Source organism: Ctenopharyngodon idella, chromosome 9 (assembly GCF_019924925.1).
Source record: "Ctenopharyngodon idella isolate HZGC_01 chromosome 9, HZGC01, whole genome shotgun sequence".
Classification (NCBI taxonomy): domain Eukaryota; kingdom Metazoa; phylum Chordata; class Actinopteri; order Cypriniformes; family Xenocyprididae; genus Ctenopharyngodon; species Ctenopharyngodon idella.
Genome location: NC_067228.1, coordinates 31,466,285 through 31,493,316, shown reverse-complemented (window position 1 = coordinate 31,493,316; position 27,032 = coordinate 31,466,285). Strand labels below are relative to the sequence as shown.

The following is a 27,032-nucleotide window of genomic DNA, read 5'->3' as shown; positions in this document are numbered from 1 at the left end:
CGTGTAAATAGTTAGTTTGTTGCTATGTAAAGGACAAAACAAAAGCATTAATAATCTTAGGATTATTATATATATAGAAATCATCTATTTAAATAGAATTCATTACAAACAGATTTCCAGGCATTTCTTTTTTTTCACAGCTGATGTATTTTGCTTGCTTTAAAAGAACTGTCTCTAGTTTATTTTAATTCAGGACTCCATAGTCCAGGTTTTAGTAATCTGTACTTAATCTGTGTTTCAGAAAGCCATTTTTTAAGTCACGATAAACTATTCTAGATTAAGGCCTGTCCCGGCTTAATTTAGACCCTGTCCGGCAACCTGCCCTATAATGCACTAAGACTTACACTACCAGTCAAAAGTTTGGAAACATTGCTATTTTTAATGTTTTTGAACAAAGTCTCTTATGCTCATTAAGGCTGCATTTATTTCATAATAAATACAGAAAAAACAATAATATTGTGAAATATTATTACAATTTAAAATTATGGTTTTCTATTTTAATATACTTTAAAATATAATTTATTTCTGTGATGCAAAGCTGAATTGTCAGCATCATTACTCCAGTCTTCAGTGTCACGTGATCCTTCAGAAATAAGGATGTAATATGCTGATTTATTATCAATGTTGGAAACAGTTGTGCTGCTTAATATTATTTTATAACCTGCGATACTTTTTCAGAATTCTTTGATGAATAAAAAGTTAAAAAATATCAGCATTTATTTAAAATAGAAATCTTTTTTAACAATATACACTACCGTTCAAAAGTTTGGGGTCAGTAATTTTTTTTCTCTCTTTTTTTTTTGAAAGAAATTTATACTTTTATTCAGCAGGGATGTGTTAAATTGATAAAAAGTGATAGTAAAGATTTATATTGTTAGAAAAGATTTATATTTTGAATAAATGCTGTTCTTTTTAACCTTTTATTCATCAATGAATCCTGAAAAAAGTATCACAGGTTCCAAAAAAATATTAAGCAACACAACAGTTTTCAATATTGATAATAACTGAGTATCAAATCAGCATATTAGAATGATTTCTGAAGGATCATGTGACACTGAAGACTGGAGTAATAATGCTGAAAATTCAGCTTTGCATCACAGAAATAAATTATATTTTAAAGTATATCAAAATAGAAAACCATAATTTTAAATTGTAATAATATTCCACAACATTATTGTTTTTTCTGTATTTATTATGAAATAGATGTAGCCTTAATGAGTATAAGAGACTTTGTTCAAAAACAATAAAAATAGTAATGTTTCCAAACTTTTGACTGGTAGTGTACTAGTTAAAAGACATTTAATAAGAAGTGTAACAGAAGGTGCAGAGCTATAAACACTATTACTTGAGCCCTGTTGTCTTAAAATAAACTAAACAGTGAACTTTCATCCCACTGTAACTGCTGTAATGATACTAACTCTAGTGTTTTCAGCTTGCATTGTGGGTTCATCAGTAGATCACTGAGGTTTTTCACTCCAGAGTCTCCTAGTTTATTCTCACTGAGGTCCAGATATCTCAGGTGTGATGGGTTTGATTTCAGAGCTGAACACAGGATGAGACACTGTTCCTCTGTAATACTGCATCTACACAGACTGAAAGAAAAAGAGAAGACAATGATTCAGATCCATGATGGCCCACTCATTTGTTTTTGTTTTTTTTATTGGGGGTCATGTCTGACAGTAGTTTGTCACTTGAAAATCACTACACATATTAACTGGGGAAAAAAAAAAAAAAAAAAAAAAAAAAAAACTTGAACCAAGGAAACAAGACCAACTACACTGTGGTTTAGTGTGGGATAAACACAGCTCAGAATTCAGCATCATGAGGAAATATCAGAATAATCTGTGATTCTACAATGTGTTTCCATCTCAACAGTCAAAACCTGAAATCATTATTAAAATCAATTTATTGTGGTTCTGTGCGTGCCCAGAGGAAATCACCTCTGACTCAATCAAATGAGGAAATAGCATTACCACCTACAGTAACATTATTATTTTTAGTTATTTATTAGTTTATTTAACAGGGACAATGCAGAATAACATTGCTACAATTTCATGCAGCCAATGCTCTACATACAGGCACACACAAAATAATATAAAATAGAAATATATAACAATAATAAAAGAAAGCTGAGACTATGTACGACCATCAATGTTCTCAAACCTGCTCTTGTTTGAACCACTTTTTTAGATTTCTTCGAAAAATATTCAACTCTGTTTGCATTTTCAGTTCAACTGGCAGGCTGTTCCAAAGCAGTGTTTACCTTGAACTGAAAATGGGGATTGTGCAAATTTAGTTTTTCTCTTCAGTACTGTGCAGTTATGATTAGTTGCACCTCTTGCAGTGATTGCAGTGATTCCCTTACTACTCTGTTTTGATAATAATTGGCATATGATATCTGGAGCAAGATTACACGGTGTCGTTCCAAATTATTCTGTGAAATATCAGTATGATTTCAGTACAATAAACATTCAGATTTTAGTTTTTCAAAGAAACTGTTTGTTTGTTTTATTTCTCCGTATCTTTTTAGATATCTGGGATCAATCTCAGACAGGTTTGTTAAATAGTTTGCCAGGTCTTCTTAGGTAAATGGAAACCCTACTTAAAGAGGTTGTTTCACATTATTAAGGGAGTCACAGCTCTCATGAAATATGGGGAGGAAGAAAGATCCTTCTGAAGATGAAAAGTATGAAATGGTGCAATGTTATGCAAAAGGCATGAAAACAACTAATATTGTGTGAAAACTGAATGGAGATTATCGAAATATCATAAGATTTGTGAGTGATTTACAGCACAAGAGAACTCGGTCAAATAAAGGCTTATTAAGGAAAGTTTCTATCAAACAAGTTAATTGTATAAAAAGGGCAGCTATAAAAAAAAAAAAAGCCACAGTTGAGCAGCAAACAGGTATTTGAAGCTGCTGGAGTCTCTGGAGTCTCAAGAACCTCTCCATGCAGACTGGTAGTTCAGCCACCCCTAACCAAAGCTCACAAAGAGAAACGTTTAGAGTGGGTGTAGAAATACATTTTCAAACCATTTTATTGGTGTGATGTTTTTGCAGAATGACCATTTTCTGCTGTGGTATAAAAAGGATAGTGCCTTCTGAAATAAAAGGATTTTCATTCAGGACAATGCACTAAAATGGTCAGTTATAAACTCCACATATCTTGCAGAAGTCATTTTAACACCCTCAGAGACCCTAAAGGGACCTTCCATCTCACTTCCCAATATTCCAGCCCAAATCATCACCTGCCAGCTCCTTGCTGACGTCACAGCCTTGTTGGAACGTGGTGGCCACTCACCAACCATCCAGAAATCCATCAGGACCATCCATTGTAGTACGGCATTAGTCAGTGAATAAAACTCTTTAAAAATGAGTCTTCATGTATTTCTAAACCCACTGTAAACATTTCTCTTTGAGAGCTTTGGTTAGAGGTGGCTGAAATGCAACTTTACGCACAACTGCCAGTCTGCATGGAGAGGTTCTCAAGACTCCAGAGACTCCAGCAGCTTCAAATACCTGTTTGCTGCTCAACTGTGGCTTTTTTTTTTTTATAGCTGACCTTTTTATACAATTAACTTGTTTGACAGAAACTTTCCTTAATAAGCCTTTATTTGACCGAGTTCTCTTGTGCTGTAAAATCACTCACAAATCTTATGATAGTTCGATAATCTCCATTCAGTTTTCACACAATATTAGTTGTTTTCATGCCTTTTGCATAACATTGCACCATTTCATGCTTTCATCTTCAGAAGATCTTTCTTCCTCCCCATTTTGCATGAGAACTGTGACTTGCTGAATGTGGAACAACCTCCTTAAGTAGGTTTCCATTTACTTAAATAGACCTGGCAAACTATTTAACAAACCTGTCTGAGATTGATACCAGTTATCTAAAAAGATATAGAGAAATAAAACAAACAAACACTTTCTTTGGAAAACTAAAATCTGAATGTTTATTGCACTGAAATCATACTGATATGTCACTTACATAATAATTTGGAACACAGTGTCTTTACACATTTAAAAACCATTTTAATGAGAGACAAATTCATCAAATTTTAAAAACTAAGCAAACTATATTTTTGTAAAATATTACAATGATGCCATCTAATTGGGTTCTTGTCCAAAATGTTTAGTGTTTGTTTATATGAAGATCGAACAGGTTTAATAGTCAATTGAGAAACCAGACTCCAGTCACACAATAAGATAATTGTGAGAAGACCACTGCATGCATGTATAACTTAGTTGCTTTTAGGGATATATATGGTCTAATCATATACAAACAATTCAAGTTTGTTCTAATTGTTCAACACAGCCTCTTTACATGCAGATCAAATTTGCCTTTTGATTGATCTTAATTATAAAACCATTAATTTCCTTTCTTCTCATTGAAAAACACGCTTAGACAGTTTTTGAACAATTCAAGGTCAAACAGTTGTTTTGTAGCCACTGTGACATACCATTCTTTTCATTTGTTAATATATATGCAGCTGAGCGTGGAGTCTGTGCTGATACATAAATGACTGTGTCATCTGCATATAACTGACATTTTCACCTTTCTCATTTCACTAATTACTTTATTTCTTAAAGATTTAAATCTTAGAATATCTGTCTGTATTTTTGTAAGCAAGGACTTTTTCAAAGCAATCTCTCTTTTTCATTAGTTGATGGATATCTGAATTTAGCCACAGTAAAAGATGCACTATGTGTCTACATTTCAAAGTGCCCCTATTTTGCCTTTTTTAAAGGGTTAGTTCACCCAAAAATATTACTCACCCTCATGCCATTCTACACCCGTAAGACCTTCGTTCATCTTTTGAAACAGTTCATGTGAGTTCAGTGGTTCTATCTTAATATTATAAAGTGACACAAATACTTTTTGTGCGCAAAAAAAAAAAAAAAAAAAAAAAAAACGAAATAAAGACTTTTCAATAATATATAGTGATGGGCCTATTTCAAAACACTGCTTCAGAGCTTTACGAATCACATCAGTGGATCGGAGCACCAAAGTCACATGATGTCAGCAGTTCAGCCATTTGATACACTCTAAAAAATACTGGGTTGTTTCAACCCAAATTTGGGTCAAATATGGACAAACCTAACCATTTGGGTTAAAAATTTAATTTAAAAATTTAACCCAGTGGTTGGGTTTGTCCATATTTGACCCAAATTTGGGTTGAAACAACCCAGCATTTTTTTTTAGAGTGTAGGAGATCCGAATCACTAATTCGAAACAAAAGATTCATAAAGCTCAGAAGCTTCATGAAGCAGTGTTTTGAAATCGGCCCATATAGATATTGTTGAAAAGTCGTTATTTTGTGTTTTTTTGGCACACAAAAAGTATTCTTGTCGCTTTATAATATTAAGATGAATATTATAAAATACCAGTGAACTCACATGAACTGTTTCGAATATGTTTTTAGTACTTTTATGGATCTTGAGAGGCCTCACTAAGCCATTGTATTTCATCAACAATATCTTAATTTGTGTTCCGAAGATGAACGAAGGTCATGAGGGTGAGTAATAAACAAGACATTGTATACAATGTATGGACAGAAAAGATAGCATTGATTTTACTGTATCAATTCGAGCCCGAATCCGACGATGAAATGTCTGAAGTAGTCGATCAACCAGAAACTGACTGGAGCAGGAAGTAAGTGTCACCTTAGTTTGCACTATTTATAAGACGTGATAGCAGCGTCACTGTTATACTTTATGTAGGTGCACCTGTAGGAACTGTATCAGAATGCCAAGCAAAGCTGAAAACTTCTAAACATAAGATAATGTTACAGGACAGAAGGGAGCGGAGACACAGGTAAGGATTAACAGGTTTATTTCAGGTAAGCAGAGCGTGCGAAGAGTGCAGGTGAGTGATGGCAGATGAATGGGTCGATGAGCCGATGAACTGGAAACTGAAACTTGTCTGTGTTCTCTAGGGAGCGTGGAGACCGGGAGACGAGGAGCAGACGAACACACAGGAGAAGCACAGGAGACGAGGAGACACTGGGAATCACTGAAGACGCTGGAGATAGGTAAGAAGTCGAGTAGGGAGTCCTGGAGGTAAGTAAACACTTAGAATGTGTAAACGAGACCGGACAGTGACTGAGTGAACTGACGTGACTTATATGTGGCTGTGGTGATGATAGTGAATGAGCGTCAGGTGTGGCTTGTTAGTACTCAGGAGAGGGAGTGCGATGTGATTGGGTGAGTGTAGAGCCTGGCGTGTCTGTGACATTACCCCCCCCTCCACGGTCCGCTCCTGAGGACCGCGGACCCCGACGTCGTGGTGGTCGACCTCTGCCTCGGGGGCCTGGCTTGCTGGGGTGTCTGGCGTGGAAGTCGTCAAGGAGGCTGGGATCTAGGATATCATTCCTCGGGACCCATGAGCGTTCTTCGGGGCCATAGCCTTCCCAGTCGACCAGGTATTCAAGGGAACCACCACGACGTCGGGAGTCCAGGATATCTTTCACCTGGTAGGCCACTCCATCTTCAGCGATGAGTGGAGGAGGGGGATCTTCGGGGTCGCCAGGCTCTGTGGAGGGAAGAACAGAGGGATGGTGAGGCTTCAGGAGTGACACATGGAAGACTGGGTGAATACGATACTCAGGAGGGAGTTGCAGGTGATAGGTGACGGGGTTGACTTGCCGGATGATGGTGAAGGGGCCAACGAATCTAGGACTCAGCTTTTTACAGGGTAGGCGCAGCTTGATGTCCCGGGTTGACAGCCAAACCTTCTGCCCTGGTTGGAAGTTGGGTGCGTGGGAGCGTCGAAGGTCGGCTGTCAACCTGCGCCTGCGTAGGGCTCGCTGGAGTTGCAGATGTGCTGAGTCCCAGACCCTCTCGCTCTCCCGGAACCAGTAATCCACCGCCGGGACGTCTGATGGTTCCCCATCCCAAGGGAACAGCGGGGGCTGATAGCCGAGCACGCATTGGAAGGGTGTTAGGCCTGTAGTGGGTTGACGAAGAGAATTCTGGGCGTACTCGGCCCAGCCCAGGAACTGGTTCCAGGAGTCCTGGTGGCCGTGACAGAAGGTACGCAGGAAACGGCCGATCTCCTGTATCTTCCTCTCCGTCTGCCCGTTCGTCTGTGGATGGTATCCGGAGGAGAGACTTATGGTCACACCTAGGAGTTTGAAGAAGGCCTTCCAGACTCGGGAGGTGAATTGGGATCCACGGTCTGATACAATGTCTTCAGGTAAACCAAAGTAGCGAAATACATGATTGAATAATAGTTCTGCCGTTTCCATGGCAGTGGGGAGTCCAGGCAGGGGAATTAAACGGCAGGACTTGGAAAAGCGGTCGACGATTACTAGCACACATGTGCATCCTTCGGAGACAGGAAGGTCGGTGATGAAATCCACTCCTAGGTGTGACCAGGGACGAGTGGGAACGGGCAGAGGCTGGAGTTTTCCGGAGGGAAGATGGCGTGGACTCTTGGAGACGGCACATTCCCTACACCCTTGCACGTACCTTCTGACGTTGGATGTCATGTTGGGCCACCAGAAGCGCTGTTTCAACAGCGAGAGGGTTTCGTTGACCCCGGGGTGGCCAGTGCCCAGTGAAGTATGGGTTGAATGGATGAGGGGTGTGCGTCGTGACCGGGGTACATACTTCAATCCGGGGGGACAACCCGGCGGAATGCTAGTGGAGGCATTGGACTCGGGGAGCGTTTCTTCCGACCAGGATATGGGACTTACTATGAGTCTTTTGGGGATGATGGGCTCTGGATCCTCGTTGCTTTCGTCGAGGCAGTGGATACGAGATAGGGCGTCGGCTTTCACATTCTTTGATCCGGGACGGTAGGAGATGGTGAAATTGAACCTCGTGAAGAACAGAGCCCATCTGGCCTGGCGGGGGTTTAGTCTCTTGGCTTCACGTAAGTATCCTAGGTTCTTGTGATCCGTTAAAACAACAAAAGGATGTTTGGCTCCCTCAAGCCAATGCCTCCATTCCTCTAGGGCAAGCTTGATGGCGAGGAGTTCGCGATTGCCGATGTCATAATTGACTTCCGCCGGGTTGAGCTTCCTGGAGAAGAAAGCGCATGGATGGAGTCTGCTGGGATTCCCCTGCTGCTGGGATAAGACCGCTCCCACTCCGGTGGTTGAGGCGTCGACTTCGACGACGAAGGGGAGCTCAGGGTCTGGGTGAACCAGGAGGGGAGCGGTCGTGAAGGCGGTTTTGAGGGCCTCAAAGGCTTGGGTGGCTGCTGGGGTCCAGGACAGAGACTTGGGCTTACCACGGAGGAGGTTGGTGAGTGGACCGGTGATGGAACTGTAATGCTGGATGAAACGGCGGTAGAAATTGGCAAATCCTAGGAATCTTTGTAACTCTTTAATAGTGGAGGGAATGGGCCATTCTTTTACAGCTGTGACCTTCCTCTCGTCCATGCGGACGCCACTGCGGTCGATATTGTAGCCGAGGAATTGCACGGAAGGCTGATGGAAGGTGCACTTCTCGGCTTTCAGGAAGAGGTGGTAATCTCTCAGGCGTTGGAGGACCTCCGCAACGTGTCGGCGATGTTCGGCCAGGCTCCGGGAGTAGATCAAAATGTCGTCAATGTAGACCAGGACAGACCGGTGCAGGAACTCCCGGAGCACCTCATGCATGAAGTCTTGGAATACGGAGGGGGCGTTGACCAGGCCATACGGCATAACAAGATATTCATAGTGGCCGGTAGGTGTCACGAAGGCGGTCTTCCACTCGTCCCCCTCACGTATTCTGATGAGGTTGTACGCGCTGCGGAGGTCCAGCTTGGTGAACACAGTGGCGCCGCGTAGATGTTCCAGGGCTGCTGGGACGAGAGGAAGGGGGTAACGGAATTTTATGGTGATTTGGTTGAGTGCTCGATAGTCAATGCAAGGCCGCAAGCCTCCGTCCTTCTTGGCCACGAAGAAAAAACTAGAAGCAGCAGGGGAAGTGGACGGTCGGATGTAACCTTGCTTGAGAGCCTCGTCGATGTACTCCTCCATGGCTTTCTCCTCCGGGACGGATAGGGAGTATATCTTCCCTCTGGGCACTGGCTCACCTGGGATGAGGTCTATGGCACAGTCCCATGGCCGGTGAGGGGGCAGCTTGGAGGCTTGCTTCGGACAGAAGACATCTCTGAAGTGGGAGTAACAGGCTGGGATGTCCGTGGAACGTTTCTCGAGAGGGCTTTCCACTGTGGTAGCCCCGACTTGGATTTCATGGGAACCTGGAGACCTGGAAGCTGGGAGTTCGGGAAAGCAGTCCTGGAAACATTGGTTACCCCACTTCAGGATCTCTCCTGTCCTCCAGGAGATGGTGGGGTTGTGCTGCTCAAGCCATGGGCGCCCTAGGATCACGTCAGATGTAGACTCCTCCAGAACCAGCAGCTGTATCTCCTCGGTGTGAAGCACTCCCACTTGGAGACGGAGAGGTCCCACGCTGTAACGTACCTTCCGTAAAGGTTTTCCTGTTATCGCGTGGATCTGGTAGATCTTCGGCGTTGGGGTGGTCTTGAGACGCAACTGGCGACAGAGGGCTCCGGAGATGAAGTTTCCAGCTGACCCAGAATCGAGGAGCGCACTGGCTGGAAGACAAAGTTTAGCAGCAGTAAGTGTTACTACAATTGTGAGTGGTTTCATTTTATTTAGAGTGGGCAGGACAGCACTCACCAAAAATCGGGCAGGACGTAAAGGGCATTCAGCGATATAATGCCCGGTACCACCACAATACAAACAGAGATTCTGGGTCAGCCTCCTCTGTCGCTCAGCTGCGGAAAGACGCGAGTGCTCAATTTGCATGTTATCGTTAGCTGGTTCTGGGGAGCTGACGGACTCTGGCTGGCGGGAAATGGAGGGGAATAGCGGCTGGCCCTGGTGCTCTTCTAAGCACAGCTGCATACGAGTGGCGAATCTGATAGACAGCTGGATGAATTTCTCGAGCCCGATGGAATCCTCGTATGCAGCGAGATGCAACCGCACACGGGGATCGAGGCCTTGACGATAAGTGGTTATTAAGGCCTGCTCATTCCAACCACTAGCAGCAGCGAGGGTACGAAACTGGAGGGCATAATCAGACACAGTTAGTGCACCTTGCTTTAAATTGCATAATCTCTCACCAATCGACGAGTCCCAGGCGGGTTTTCCAAAAACTTCCTTGAAGTGGGTTGTAAAACTTGACAAGGATGAAACAACGGGGTTGTTTAGGCTCCAGAGAGGTTCAGCCCATCGCAGTGCTTTCCCGTGAAGCTGAGAGATTATGAAAGCCACTTTAGAACGATCGTCTGGGTATAAGTGCGGTTGCATCTCCAGGACCAGCGAACATTGCAGGAGAAAACCGTTGCAATCCTCCGCCAGACCAGAGAAGGGCGCCGGTTTGGCCATGGGACTGGCGACCACGGGAGGTGAAGGAGCTGTGGCGGTGGATGCGGAAGTGTTCGCTGGTGGCGTTGTCATGGAGGTGCTGGTGAAAGTGCGACGAAGTGCATCGACCAGCTCTTGAATGGGATCCGGGGTGCTCATGCTGTACCTGGACGGTGTTGGTCCGGTCTTCTGTTACAGGACAGAAGGGAGCGGAGACACAGGTAAGGATTAACAGGTTTATTTCAGGTAAGCAGAGCGTGCGAAGAGTGCAGGTGAGTGATGGCAGATGAATGGGTCGATGAGCCGATGAACTGGAAACTGAAACTTGTCTGTGTTCTCTAGGGAGCGTGGAGACCGGGAGACGAGGAGCAGACGAACACACAGGAGAAGCACAGGAGACGAGGAGACACTGGGAATCACTGAAGACGCTGGAGATAGGTAAGTAGTCGAGTAGGGAGTCCTGGAGGTAAGTAAACACTTAGAATGTGTAAACGAGACCGGACAGTGACTGAGTGAACTGACGTGACTTATATGTGGCTGTGGTGATGATAGTGAATGAGCGTCAGGTGTGGCTTGTTAGTACTCAGGAGAGGGAGTGCGATGTGATTGGGTGAGTGTAGAGCCTGGCGTGTCTGTGACAGATAAACATTGAGGCCAGATGTGTACAGACTTTTTCGCCATAACTATTAACAAAGTAAAAAGATGGCCATACCATTGTTTGACATTACAATGTTTACAGAGAGAATACTTCAACTAGTTAGTGTGGACTAGCATCTTAACATCCTATTACAATACAGACAGAGCTTCACTCTACTATAATAATAAAAACACAGAGGAAAAAATAACAGTTATGTAAGCGAACCGGGCCCACAACTATGTTGTAAACTCCCATGTTAGCCGAGCACAAAGGTAAATAGCTGATAATGCATTACACTTTGTAAGCAAAAGTCGTGCTCCATCCTTGATCATTACTCCAAGTAATAAGACAAGCTGCATTAATCGACACATTTTTAGACAATATTGGACCCACATCTGAATATCAGAACTACAGAAACGTGAGTTAGCCAGATAGCAGGAGATATACAGAGGGTGTACGTTACACAACATAACATAACATACAAAACTACGAATTTTAAACAATCGCTAGAAAATATAAACATCAATTATTAATCATACTTACAGGTTGAGATTCAAAGGAGCTGGTCCAAATAAACTGGGCATTGATCCATATTTTAAGACAAAGCGTTTTTTGAATCCTACGTTAAACTCCCCGACGTTTGAGAAGCAGTCATCAGTAAAATGACAGGAACACAACAAAAGATTGTACTGCTGTGGTATTGTTGAAAAAAATGAATTTTCCCTGGCATCTGTGTGCGCGATAAGTGGACGGGCAATATGCTAATGTTTCGTCTTGACGTCACAACGAAACGGCTTGGGATTCGTTTTACAAATGACTCATTTCATTGACTCAGAGTTGATTCTTACTTTTGAGAGACAATAACTTTATATCCGGTGCACTTTCAGATTTAAAACTTTGCAGGATGTTTTCATTCACTTAGACTAGAGCTATGTTACACACTACATGAAAGGTAATTTTCAAAAATACATAAAAGAGGCACTTTAACAGTTGTGTATACTTTTGAATAGTTTTTCCAAAGGTTCTCATCAACATTGCACAATTTTTGTCCAGGTCATTAATTTGTAAAGCATCATTCCAATTAATATTTTTATATCATTTTTAAATGTTGTAATTTTACTCTTGGGGGTGCCTACTACTCCTGATTTAAAAATTTGATGTAAATTATTCTGAAAACGTTTCTTTATCAATTTTCTAACAACCAGGATCATGTTATGATCAGACAAACCTGTCAGCAGATTATATATTTTTATTTGTAAATGCAAGATCAAGAAGAGTTTTACTTGTTTTATTAAAAGTAATAAAAATAATATTTTTAACCATGTCACATACTCACATCAGTGTGTTGAGTTGACAGTGTTTATCCTGCAGTAGAGCAGCGATCTGATTCACTCGTGTGTCTCCTAGTTTATGTTCACTCAGTTTCAGCTCTCTCAGGAGTAACGGGTTTTTACCCACAACTGTTTTCACATACTGACAGGCTTCATCTGCAGCAGGACCTAAAAACCTGCAGAAGGGAAGATGAAGCAAGAATTAAATTAAATTCTCAACTAAACTTGGTGTAAATGACAAAATCCAGCAGTTGGTGCTCTTGAAATTACGTAGTCAACTTTGATGTAACAACATATTATGTAGCTTATTGTATTAATGAAATAATATTTCTAAAAATAATTTGGCTACATATAATTTATTTTGTATTATTTCATCATGTCTCACCTCAGTGTCTTCAGTTGGCAGTTTGGATCCTGTAGTAAATCATCGAGCTTCTTCACTCCTGATTGTCCAGGATCATTTCCCGTGAGATCCAGCTCTATCAGGTATGAAGGGTTTGATCTCAGAGCTGAAGCTAGAGCTTTATAACCTTCTTCTGTTATACTGCAGTTTGAGAGTCTAGTACAGAAATGAAAATGCAACAGTCAGCACAATGGTGTAAAACTCATAGGTCTGGTTTCACAGACAGGGCTTAGATTAAGCCTTAAGTAGGCTTTAGTTAAACAAGGACATTTTAGTAGCTTTTATAAATGTGCCTTAGAAAAAACATTACTGGTGTGCATCTTGAGACAAAACAATGGCAGTGACATATTTTGCTTTTAGTTAAAACAGTTCAAACATGCATTTTAGTCTGGGACTAGGCTTAAGCCTTGTCTGTGAAACAACTACAGGGAGTGTTAGGTTGGGACAAAGATGGCAAATTGAAAGCAGAATCAATAAGTAGATATCTTTTTTTTTTTTTTTTTTTGAACAAGGTCTGTTTATTTAAAAATGTATAATATGCAATAAAAAAAACGAAAGACTGAAACAATACAGTATATACAGTCAAAACCCCAACACAACCCATCCCTCTACCAATCAGACATAAAGTATCAATTACATCATACAAAGGGAAAAAAAAAATAAAAAAAATAATCAATTATACATATTTTGGGACTGTATTCCCTACTTGAGTTTTTCAACAATAACAGTAACAGAAAGGGTTGCCAGATTGCATAGAATCTCTGGGTAGACCCCTGAAGTGAGTATCTTATTTTTTCTAGTTTAAGGAATTGCATTGAAAAAAAAAAGTGGGGGGGAAGAGGGTCGTTCCACTTAAACAATATTAATCTTCTGGCAAGTAGTGTGGAAAAGGCAAACATTTTACAATTATAGCTACTTAAGCGCATGTTCAGGGCTGTAATGCCAAATATAGCAATAAAAGGAGATGGGTCTATATACACATAAAATTAGGGCCAAATCCAAATCTTCCTAGAATGCAGAAGAGGTAGTCCCACTCCACCTGATCGAAGGCTTTTTCAGTATCAAGCGATATCAAAATCTCTGGTATGTCGGGTGGGGAGGGACTGTAAATAATATTTAAAAGCCTCCTAACATTAAAAAAAAAAAAAGTACAAATTTTTTATGAAACCAGTTTGATCTGATGAAATAATGGAGGAAACAAGCGCCTCAAGACGTCGGGCTAGCAGTTTCGCAAGAATCTTGTTTAGGAGGGAAATTGGACAATAGGAGCTGCACTGAGAGGGACTCTTATCTTTCTTCAGAATAAGAGAAATAGTTGCTTCACGCATAGTTGGAGGGGAAGAATTTGAGGACAAAGTTTCTTTGAATACAGTGAGGAGCAGAGGGGCAAGTGTGTCCGAAACTTTTTTAAAGAACTCAGACGGGAAGCCATCTGGCCCTGGTCATTTGCCACATTGCAAACTTCTAATTGATCTCTTCTACCAAAATGTCTTTCTCTAGGTCAGATGCCAAATCTGGGTCCAACTTGGGAATATCCAAACTATAAAAAAAATTTGTCTAGGGCAGATTTATCATTGCGTGGTTCTGAAGTATAAAGGGCAGCGTAATAGCGTTGAAAACATGAGTTTATCTCCATATGATCTACATGTTTTTGTTTATCACTAATCTCCAAGATATACTTATTATGCATCTTCTAATGCAACTGATGTGCTAAAATGTTTCCAGCCCTCTCCTCATATTCGTAAGAAATATGTCTAGATTTTAGTATAAGGTTTTCTGCTTGATGTGTCGAGAGGAGATCAAACTCAGTCTTAAGCATCAGACGCTGTTTAAGTATATAATCGGATGGTGAGTGGCTGTATCTAATATCTAATTTCAAAATATCATCCGTCAGCTGCCTAAGATGTTCGACAGTGGCTCTCCTTTGCACTGAACCATATGAAATGATCTGCCCCTCAGATATGCTTTCAATGTTTCCCAAATTGTTAGAAAAGACATCCCTGGAGTCTTATTATGGGATAGAAAGAGATCAATCTCTGATTTAATAAAATTCACAAAAGTTTTGTCTGAAAGAAGGAGGGGGTTGAACCTCCATGGGCGGTATCCAGGATCTACGCCTGGAATGCATAGCTTTATTTTCAAGGGGACATGGTCTGAAATTACTATGGCTTGATATTCACAGTCAGCAACCATATGAAGAAGTTTATCATCAATAAAAAACAAAAAAAACAAAACAAAATCAATTCATGAGAATGAGTTATGAACTGGAGAAAATAAGGAATAACCCCTAGAGGTAGGGTTTCTGAACCGCCAAATATCAGTCAAACCATGTGTCTGAAGAAAAAGATTAACTGTTTGGGATGATTTGGATTCAGGGCACACTCTAGATGTACTGCGATCTAGTTTGGGAGAACGGACACAGTTTATATAGATACCCCCTAAAATAAGGTGGTGGGCATCTATATTGGAAATTCGGGAGAAAGTATGAGTGAAGAAAGTGTTATTTTCCCAGACTGGGGTGTAAATATTCATTAAAATAACGGGTAGTCCATACAATCTCCCTATCACAATGATATAGCACCTCATGGGATCTGAGTCTGTATTAGATATTACAAATGGTATATTCTTATGTAGTATGATTGCTGCCCTCCTCGTCTTGGAAATAAAACTAGAATGAAATTTTTGACCTATCCATCCACTTGTTAGTCTAGTCTGGTCTGGTCTGCCACCCAGAGATGAGTCTCCTGAAGAAATGCTATGTCAGCCTTCAGATAATGAAGGTGTAAGAGTACCTTTTTCCATTTCACAGGATGATTTAAAGATTTGATGTTCCAACTAACAAAATTAATCATGTGCCCCGCATTTCCATTTGGACTGGTGTTAGCCATCAGGAAACTTAATGAACGAAACACTGAGAACACAACCCCATAAATCAAGACAATGAAATTTTAAATAAAACAAGAAATAAAGCATTCAAACAAATTAAGTCTAGTAGGTCCCCAACCCCAGCCACCTAAATAAACCTGGTGGCTATAACATCCATTGCAAGATGTGCCATACATTATAATCTAGCAAGGGAGAACCACTTTAGTGTCCAATAAACCAGTTTCCGTCCAGGTTAGTATAAGGAGGAAAAAAAAAAAAAAAAAAGTTCTCTCAGACAGCTCGCACCTGGATGGTCAAATGCACACATAGTTGTCAAAATGTCCATTGTGTGGAGTATCTCACGTAAACAGTCGGCTATGGCTTAAGTCGACGTAAACATTTGGGTGAAAACAAGATATGTGTCAGTATCCATGGTTTCGGTCTTAAAAGGACCATAGCCTATATTTGACATTACTGTTAATAAAACAACAAAATATGTTAAATAAATGTATACATGGTAAATAAACCTACTGTATCATAAAAACAGGTCTATTTAATTTGTATCTCTATAGTACTTGTATTGTTTGTAATTTGTTTGTAAATTTATTTTTATATAACAGCAATTATATATATTGGTAGGCCTAATTATGCCCTGTAAAGGTTATTGGACACTGTGAAAATTTTGTTCTTTAAGTTTGTGACAAGCACATAAAAATTATTACTTTTTTCATTAGAGTAATGATAAAGAAGCTGTCCTATATTCATTAGTCTCACTGTGTTGTGCTTGGAAAACTGCAATATCACAAAAAAAAAAAAAAGAGAGAGAGAGAATTTAATAAATGTATAGGCATCAGTATTGGCATCAGTATTGAAATAAATAAATAAATATAGAAATACATAAATGAACAAATAAATAAATGAATAAATAAATAAATGAATAAATGCTGAAATAAATAAATGCAGATATGCATAAATGAATGAATACATAAATAAATAATTGTCAAAAGTGTCATTTTTAATTGTGCTACTTTGTACCATTTGTGTTATACATTTTTTCTTCATTTATTTATGTATTTCTACATTTATTTATTTTTACCAAGTACCAATGGTAATGATTTGAGTTTAATAGCAAAAGATATAGATCATGCACCAAGCGACTACCTTATGTTTCATGTGGAACGTGTAGTCGATGATTTAGTTCAGCTCAGTGCTGATATGATGTATGATATGCTGAAATCCAAAATAAATGTCTGGCCTGAATAATAATAATAATAATAATAATAATAAAACAGGCCTAAATAAATAAATATAAATGATAAAATATATATATTTCACAGCCCAATTTCACCTGAAAATGATAGAACACCTCGGACCCTGTCACTGTATGATATGCTGAATTCCAAAACAAAAGTCTCCCTGAGTAAATGGAAAAAAAGGCCTAAATAAATAAATATAAATAAAAATTTAACAGGCCAAAGTCACCTGAAAATGATAGTACACCTCACAGTCTGACACTGTCTGCTGCTAAATTCCAAAATAAAAGCCCTCCAACACTCATATATACGATGTTTTGTCCATACATTCTAAAACTAAGAAAAGTTTCCACAGACCAGATTCACCTCAGATGGACAGTACATCTTCTCACGGTGTGAACTACACTGTTTCAGTACATTCTGATGTTGTATTCCAAAATAAGAGCCCCCCAAACTTCAAATATACATTGTTTTGTCTATACAGTCAGAAAATCATAAAAAGAAAAGTTCTAGTTTCCACAGACCAGTTTAACTTCAGATGGACAGTACATCTTCTCACGGTGTGAACTACACTGTTTCAGGACATTCTGATGTTGTATTCCAAAATAAGAGCCCCCCAAAACTCATATATATGCAGTACATGTGTTTTGGGGGGCTCTTATTTTGGAATACAACATCAGAATGTCCTGTAACGGTGTATTTGACACTATGATAAGGTGTACACACCATCTGACTAAATTGTTCTGTGGAAACTAGGACTTTTCTTTTTACAATTTTCTGAATGTATAGACAAAACAGCGTATATTTGAAGTTTGGGGGGCTCTTATTTTGGAATACATCATCACTGTCCATCTGAGGTGAATTTGGTCTGTGGAAACTAGGACTTTTCTTAGTTTTAGAATGTATGGGCAAAACATTGTATATATGAGTGTTGAAGGGCTTTTATTTTGGAATTCAGCAGCAGACAGTGTCAGACTGTGAGGTGTACTATCATTTTCAGGTGACTTTGGCCTGTTAAATTTTTATTTTTATTTTTTTCCATTTACTCAGGGAGACTTTTGTTTTGGAATTCAGCATATCATACAATGACAGGGTCCGAAGTGTTCTATCATTTTCAGGTGAAATTGGGCTGTGAAATAATATATTATATATATATATATATCATTTATATTTATTTATTTAGGCCTGTTTTTTATTATTATTATTATTATTATTATTATTATTATTATTCAGGCCAGACATTTATTTTGGATTTCAGCATATCATACAGTGACAGGCTGTGAGGTGTACTATCATTTTCAGGTGAAATTGGGCTGTAAAATATGTATTTATTTAGTTATTCAGACAGACTGACTGAATGAATAAATAAATGTGAAATCGCTTTGACAGAAGAATACTTGTTTTCAGATCAGTTCTCTGACGGTGTTGAGGAGGTGAAGAAGGATTGTATTCTAAGGTGATTCTAATGTCTCTAGCCTTCCTCTTGGTGTGTCGATCAGAACACAGGAATGGATCAAGGCAATCAGATTAAATCAAAGGGATTTATTGAACACTGAAGATGTACATGAGTGGGAGGTCGAGAATTTGTGGGTAGATGTGTGGTACTACAATGAAGCATAAATAAAGAAATAATCAGCATAAAATGTCTTGACTGTTATATAAATTAAATCACATTACACATCAAATTCCACTATGAAATGCTGTAGTATACATAACTACAATATAGAGTATTAACTTCAGTGGAAAAATACTATGTAGTATGGCGCTGTCATCATTTATGTAAACATAATCGGCACGTTGAAACCGAAAGTGTCCGTATACTGGCAATAAAGATCACACAGCGCACTATACAGTACTCCCATATAAACTTGACATGAATAACATAGTAGCATTGTAACATGAATAAACATATATGGAACAGGGTGAAGATATCACAATCTGCAATGATGTAATCGTGAACACACAGCGCGTGAACGCGCCGAACGCGCTAGTTTGATTAACTCAATAATAATGGAGAAATGCAAATTTGACCGGTAATCAAATACTACGATTAATAAAGATTATCTAATGATTAGAACGGGTACTCACAATCAGTCATAGACGCACACAATAACACAAAAATTGAGGTTATTTCTCCCAGTCTCAGTCAAGTTTGTCTCTTGCTTCATTCCGCTGCATCATAGATGATGATTGACACGTGAGCTAAGTCCCGCCTTTCCAACAGACGGTCTTACAGTAATAGCCAGTGTATGCGCGAACCGCAAAATAGTGGCGGCTAGACTGACCGCGCATTTCGCGGTGGCGGCTGGCTTGACCGCAGTTCAGAACCGGAGACAAACATGGGACGTCCACCATACCTTTTACCTTTGCATGTAATCGAGGCACACCTCCTTTTGGGACACACCGCTGGAAATATAGCTAATTTATTTGGAGTGTGCGAGAGGAAAATTCGCCGGAGGATGGCACAGCATAGGATAAGGTAATTTATAACATTCTGATTATGGAGGCGACAGTAAAAGGTATGGTGTGAAGCTGGCCTGCTGCGTCTTGAAGACCGGCGAACACAGCTGGATCAAGGTCTACATCCTTATCAGCACTGAGCTGAACTAAATCATCGACTACACGTTCCACGTGAAACAGAATGTAGTCGCTTGGTGCATGATCTATATCTTTTGCTATTAAACGCAAATCATTAGCAATGGTACTTGGAACCATTGGTACTTGGAAAGATGGCTCGCCTTTATATTGAAGTAGACCTTGTTCTCTGGCTCCGCGGAGAACTTTAGTGCAGTCCTGGTAATAGTTAAATTGGTAACACTTTCCAATAAGATTCATTAGTTAAACATTAGTTAATGTATTAACTAACATGAACTAAACATGAACAATACATTTGTTACTGTATTTACTAATCTTCGTTAACGTTAGTTAATGAAAATACAGTTGTTCATTGTATGTTCATGTTAGTTCACAGGGCATTAACTAATGTTAACAAGATTAAATAATGTATTAGTAAATGTTGAACTTAACATTAACAAAGATTAATAAATGCTGTACAAGCGCAGTTCATTATTAGTTCATGTTAACTAATGAACCTTATTGGAAAGTGTTACCGCTAAGTTCAGCGACAATTACCCGGGGCTTTCCGTTAGGCCTCTGTGTGAACGGTCGATCAGGATTTCTCTCTCCAAGTTTAAAACTTCCTTCAGTATCTTATTAGAGATTGCCATGGTAGAGCTTGTACCGGTCTCCTCTGGAACCCCCACAATGCGTACGTTACATCTCAGCATCCTTCCTTCCAAATCATCGTTCTTTTCCTTGATAGCGGCCTTCATGTTGTCCATTTCAGAAAGGATCGCCACCGTGTTTGTAATTTCCAATTTGACTTCTTTTAGCTTGTTCTTAATGAAGCTAAAGTCTTTGGAGAGAACGTTTTAGAGTTCCGCCCTGATGACGACCGAGATTACTGGCTGAGTTTTTCCCCATGTACAACATGCAGACCTGACTAAATGATGTCAATTGTTGTTGTCCTTTTTTTTTTTTTTTTTTCATTTTCAAGTATTATCAATTAGTTGATGCATTGAAATATTTCACCTGTTGCCCATTTCATGATTTTGAAATTAGCTTATGATAAAAGAAGCCCATTCTGTTGCTTTTGCAAGTGTTCAGTAATTTACAGGAGTGACAACTGCATTCTACAACTGAATTAGCTATGCAGTGTGTACAGAACCAATTTGAACAACTAGCTGTTAATGACGTATTTTAATGTGCATCAAAATTGTTTCTCTCGTCTGTATGTGTAGTACAAGAAATCACAGGAAAAGTAGTACGAGCCTTGACTTACTCATGTTGCCAAATCTTGCTTAAAAAAAAAAAAAAAAAAGCAAAAAAAAACAGCGAACAAGAACAAACCCACAATAAACAGAAATAAATCCAAATGCTTATTGCTGAAAATAAGACCAAAATATTGTGACCCAGTTTAATTACATCATGAAGTCGATTGCTTTATGAGCCAAGCTTAAACAACAACCCCAACTTAAAGCTGCAAGCAGTGATGAAAGGGCCCTTGCACCCGGGCTCACCGCCACCCGTTGGCCTTAGGAAAACAATGAACAGTGGGTGACATGCATGTAAGCGAGTAAATACGGGAGAATTATGGCAAAGTAATTTCAAAGTGCCACACTTCCTGCTGCCAACAGGTGGCGCTTTGACCGTAACTGAATATTGCCATGTAGATGTCTTCAGGCAAGGACTATTATCAAACATGAAGTTTGGAGCAGATTGGATATTGTATGCCTGAGTTACAACAACAATGTTAAATTGTGAAGATCTAGAGTTTTCGCTGAAGGGCGTATCCGTGGCAGCCTGACAAAGTTTGATGTTTCGCCATAAAAGAGTAAGTTGTTGTAACTCAGGCATACACTTTCTGATCTGCCCCAAACTTCACGTTTGATAATAGTCCTGGCCTGAAGACATCTCCATGGCAATATTCAGTTACAGTCATAGCGCCACCTGCGGGCAACAGGAAATGGCATGCTTTACACTGTAATTCACTCTCAGAAACACATTTCAATATGCCACGAAGTACCAAACATACTAGAAACACGTTAAATCATGCAACACTTGGTTAAGTGCTCATGTATGCAATAAACGCCACAAAACAGGAAGTTGTTGAGCTCCAATTATAAAAAGAAAAAATAATGTATTATCCAACGATTATCTTAACCAATTGATGTGTTTGTTACTACACACCTCCTGTAAATTCAAGAAAATCAGACCATTGCACACTGAGATATGGGTATTCATGTGTTCACACTGTCTGGTGGCCATTTTGAAAGCTGTTTGAAAACTTTCACCAGAAGAGTAGCCCCTTAAATGTGCATTTTTAAGGTGGTTAAGCCATTATAAGGAAATAACTACTTACTGCAAAATTAAGAGATTAATGTTTAGACTTTTGCACATTATAACCTGGAACCTGGATATGGGAAATAATTACAGTTAGATCCAAAAGATAGTTTTAGCAACATAGCGCAGATGCTACAGAACATTGTTAGCTTACTAGTTGTATAAGATTGTTTGCAACACTAATATATTACTTAGACACTATTGGCTTGTACTGTTAAATCCATAATATTATAAATTTACAGTTTATTGATGGTCTGTGGTTTTACACTGCTGCAATTTTTAAAGAAATAATATTACTGTAAGGTGAGCTTAAAGAGTGCACTACTATGACAATCACACAGCTTCAGTGTGACATCGACAAGAAAAAGTATAATTTCATAGATATTGTCCATAATAGTTGGTCATATTAAAATATGTATAAACTTAATACATGACCTAGATTATTTATTTTGCAAAATCTTGTCCTTTAAATTTCATGAAATATTTGTTAATTAAAAATAGTTGCTGCTCCAATTAGGCTCAGTGTGCTCCCTTTAAGCTCATCCACATTGAACGTCTATGTAAAAACTTCATAAACAGACTTTAAATATTAACTGATGGTTGTCACTTTAAGTTAATCTTTATAAAATGATTAATAACTTATTTTCATAGCCTTAAAGGGTTAGTTCACCCAAAAATAAAAATTCACCATCAAGCCATCCTAGGTGTATATGACTTTCTTCTTTTTAGACGAATACAATTAGTTCTATTAAATAATGCCCTGGATTTTACAAGCTTTATAACGACAGTAAATAGAGGATGAGATTTTGGAGCCCAAAAAAAGTGCAACCATCCATAATAAAAGATATCCACATGGTTAATAAAGGCCTTCTGAAGCGAAGCAATGCATTTGTGTATGAAAAATATCCATATTTAAAACTTTAGAAACTAAAATAACTAGCTAGTGAACTCTGACCTGACACATGACGTAATGATGAATGCGGAAGTGCAGAGAATAGAGCAAAACAAAAACAAAACATTGGTCATGAATTAGAAGTCTAAAACAAGAATTTTTTAAAGAGAAATGTCTGAGGATTTCGATACAAGAGAAGAGGAGCTTGAGTTTGTTGCCCAGCACTATTTTTTTGAACAGCAAAAGGCATCAAAGCTTACACTACAATTAATTGGATTTTTGAATGTGCTGCTTAGATGAACAAGGACTAGTCAAGATGTTGCAATGTGTTTGAATGACACTTCACTATGAATATATAACTGATCAAACTGAATGCCTTGTTGCTTGATTTTAGTGTTGTTGTTTTTGTTTTGTTTTTTCGTGTTTGACTCTGTACCTTCAAATAAAACACTTTTCAATTCTTTAAAAAAAAAAAAAAAAAAAAAAAAAAAAAAAGTTTAAAATAAGAATTTTTAATAAAATATGTTGTGAGCTTCATGGCAACAGGGGTGTGCTTAAAGGGTACCAAAAATGTACCCATTAAGCACAGCCAGACTTTTTGCATTTGATGATGATCATCTAAATTGAAATGCTTTTGTCATTTAAAATACAATGAAATATTATTGTGTGAGAGATTAATATTTTATTTTTTAACATACCTTTTTGTACTGAAACCAATATCCTGTGCACTAAAAATGTCTCAATGTAGATTTTGGTGAGCTTAATAGGTATGTTTACCCTATGTGGCCTTAGAGTGTAGTTACATCCAAATAACACATTCTTATACATATATTTTGTAAAGAATATCTAAAACAAAATCATACCTTTAATTTTGGTTGAGGTTTTTTTTTTGTTTTTTTTTGTCTGTTGTCAAACCACTTACCTCAGTATCTCCAATTTGCACTTTACACTCTTCAGTCCAGTACAGAGCAGCTTCACTCCTGAATCCTGCAGATTATTATTGTTCATGTTCAGCTCTTTCAGACTGGTATCTGATCCAAGAACTGTAGCCAGAGCTGAACAGTTTCTGTCTGTTAAGTTACAATCATTTAAACTACACAGGGATTAAATTACATTGCAGAATTAGATGCAACACATACAATTCATTTTCTGTATACAAATATTAAAAATGTTCCATTATTTTTACATGAAAAGTAAATATACAGTGAGGAGTGTGAGCTACACTGACATTATTGTTTAACTAGTATTTTCTTTTTATTAGTATTTTTTGACAAATTTGCTAGATAAAACAAACATGAATTTTCTGATTCGTCCTTTGCTAACTGAAGTTCACATTTTGCTAAAACTATAATGGTATACTGTATGATTGAGAATCACTATAAGGCAATGCAGATAAATGCAAAATGTATTAAATGACTTACAGAGCTCTTTTGGAGGTTTTGATGACTGCCAATAATCTAATGAGACACTCGTCTGATTTCTTGAATTTCTGAAGCTCAAACTCCTCCAGCTCTTCCTCTGATGTCAACAACACAAAGGCTAAAGCAGACCACTGGGCAGGTGAAAGGTCAGCAGATGAGAGACTTCCTTTGCTAAGGTGGGTCTGAATCTCTTTTACCAGAGTTTGATCATTCAGTTCACTCAGACAGTAGAACAGGTTGATGGATCTCTCTGGAGACAGATTATCTTCAAATTTCTGCTTGATGTACTGAACGATTTCTTTTTTGCTCTGGTCACTGCCGTCTTGCTGTGTCAACAAACCTCGTAAGAGTCGCCGATTGGACTGGAGCGACAGACCGAGGAGGAAGCGAAGGAAAAGGTCCAGATGTCCATTGTCACTTTTGAGCGCCTTGTCCACTGCAGTCTTGAGCAAATCTGTCATGGCTTTATTTTTGTTTTCCTGTTCTGTAGACTCGTCAACAAACACACTTTTCTTATTGATGTCTAGAAACAGATGTGCATAAAGGGCTGCAATAAACTCTTGAATGCTCAAGTGAACAAAGCAGTACATGGTACCAAGAATGATCCCTCTTTCCTCCTTAAAGATCTGGGTACACATGCCTGAGTACACTGATGCTTTATAAACGTCAACACCACAGGCTTCCAGGTCTGTGTCATAGAAGATCACGTTGTTTCTTTCCAGCTGATGAAATGCCAGTTTCCCCAGTGAAAGAATGGCATTTTTATCCCAGGAAACATCTTGTGTGTATTCTCCATCATACTTTCGCCTGCTCTGCTGGATCTGAAAGCGGAGAAAGTGTGTGTACATTTCTGTCAGAGTCTTGGGAGAGTCTTCAGTATTTGTTTCTTGTAGTGTCTCATCAGCTTTTTTCAGATAATTATTTATTTTTCCCTCTAAAATGTTCTGAAGAACAGTAACTGAAATCCAGCAGAAGACTGGGATGTGGCACATGATAAAGAGACTTTTTGATTGTTTAACATGATCAGTGATTTCATTGGCCATTTTCTCATCTGTGAATCTTTTTCTAAAATACTCCTCCTTTTGTGCATCATTGAATCCTCGTATCTCTGTCAGCTGGTCAATACAGTCAGGAGGAACCTTGCTGGCAGCTGCTGGTCTGGTGGTGATCCAGATGAGAGCAGAAGGAAGCAGATTTCCTTTGATGAGGTTTGTTAGAAGAACATCCAGAGAGGCTGGTGATGATACATCATGCCATATCTCATTATCATTAAACTTCAGAGGAAGGCGACATTCGTCCAATCCATCGAGGATGAACAAGACTTTGAATTGATTTCTTCTTGTAAGGTTCAGTCCTTTTGTATCTGGGAAACATTGAGTTATAAGACCCATCAAACTTTGTTTTTCTCTCTCCTTTAAGTTCATCTCTCTGAATGGAAGAGGAAATATGAAGCTGATATCTTGATTTTCTTTTCCTTCAGCCCAATCCAGAACAAACTTTTGCACAGAGACAGATTTTCTGATGCCAGCAACTCCTTTTGTCAGCACAGTTTTGATCTTCTTGTCTTGTTCATGTGCTTCAAACAAATTTTTGCAGTGAACTGGTATCTCTTGTGATTCATGACGCCTGGAAGCAACTTCAATCTGTCTGACCTCGTGTTCAGTATTGACCTGTTCACTACCACCCTGAGTGATATAGAGATCTGTGTAGATGTTGTTCAGAAGTGTGGAGTCACCTTGCTTTGCAATTCCTTCAAACACACACTGATACTTCTTCTTCAGGTTAGACTTTAGCTGATAACTGAACAACAGTTCATCTAAACACAGGAATAACAAAGAGACAGTTTTAGTCTTAATTTGCTCTTCTACATTTATAAGTGACAATCTGGCAGATGGTCATGAGTCTATTACCTTCTAGAGTATCAGCAGCTTCATCTTGCTTCATCTCTCTCAGGTAGTGTAGTGTGAGATCAAGAGCTGCTGATTTGATACTACATCTATTCTCATTAAAGTCCTTCACAAAGTATTGAGTTTTCTCTTTTTGTAAAATTTTCTTAAACTTTTCCATTTCATTCTTCAGAAATGTGATTATTTTACCCTCAAGAGCCTACAAACAAACCAAGAAAAAAAAAAAAAAAAAACAGAAAAACAAAATTTAACAAAATCCAAATCCATATTTGGTAAAAAATTATTTATTCAGTAATTAAAAGTATTTGTAAAGAAACCAGTTAAAAAAAAAAAAAACATGTTAATTAGCGGTCATTTTTAACATACTGTATAAAAAGTACACAAACATCTTTATTTTGCAAGAAACATTGTTCAGTAATCGATTTGTTTGTTATGAATATAAACATTTATGAAAATGTGTTTTCTTACCTGGAAGATCCACAGGAGATTGTCTGTGAAATTTGTGTGGCTCCTGTGAGTCTGGAAGTCTGAATCTAATGTCTCATATTGAAACCTGTTAGTGAATAAAATAAAATACTGCATTTACAGGAAACAAAGAAAGCAATAGCTGTTTAAGTTCACACTGTCAAAGTGTAAGATTTGTTTAAATATAAATTTAAGTAAAAACTTACTCTTATTGTAATATACTCTGTTTATAATCAAAAAAACACGTGGGCTGGTGATAAATAGTAAATACTTCACTGACAACAGGTATTTTAATATGTTGTGCAGCAGTTATATCAGCACAACAAAATGAAATGGACATTACAAAAAATATAATTTATCAATTAATTTCAATCTTTTTTGCTGATGCTCTTAGCCTGCTTCATTATGGTTTATAGCACTTCTGTTTGTAAATTTAAATGTTTTTTGAATGATAAAGTTTCATGATAAATATTCACTGAAATATTTTCTAACAGACTGTGTGTAACCTAGGGCTGCACGATATTTCAAAATTATCTAAATATCGCAAATGTACATATCGCAACGGCATGCAATTTGAATTATTTCAATAGGCTAGTACAAAACGTACTACAAAAAGTTTTAGGTCAACGC

The 27,032-nt window shown here is 38.6% G+C and overlaps 1 protein-coding gene across 1 annotated transcript; it reads right to left on the bottom strand.

The window, feature by feature from the left end:
• Positions 1-1,261: 1,261 nt before the first annotated feature.
• LOC127518347 (NACHT, LRR and PYD domains-containing protein 3-like) lies at positions 1,262-26,222 on the bottom strand. Its single transcript, XM_051904899.1, has 6 exons — positions 25,941-26,222; positions 24,031-25,846; positions 23,532-23,702; positions 12,680-12,853; positions 12,300-12,470; positions 1,262-1,592 (listed from the first exon to the last, which is right to left on the bottom strand). The coding sequence occupies exons 1-6, from the start codon at positions 26,095-26,097 to the stop codon at positions 1,361-1,363; spliced, it is 2,721 nt and encodes a 906-aa protein (XP_051760859.1). The 5' UTR covers positions 26,098-26,222; the 3' UTR covers positions 1,262-1,360.
• Between the last annotated feature and the right edge of the window lie 810 nt (positions 26,223-27,032).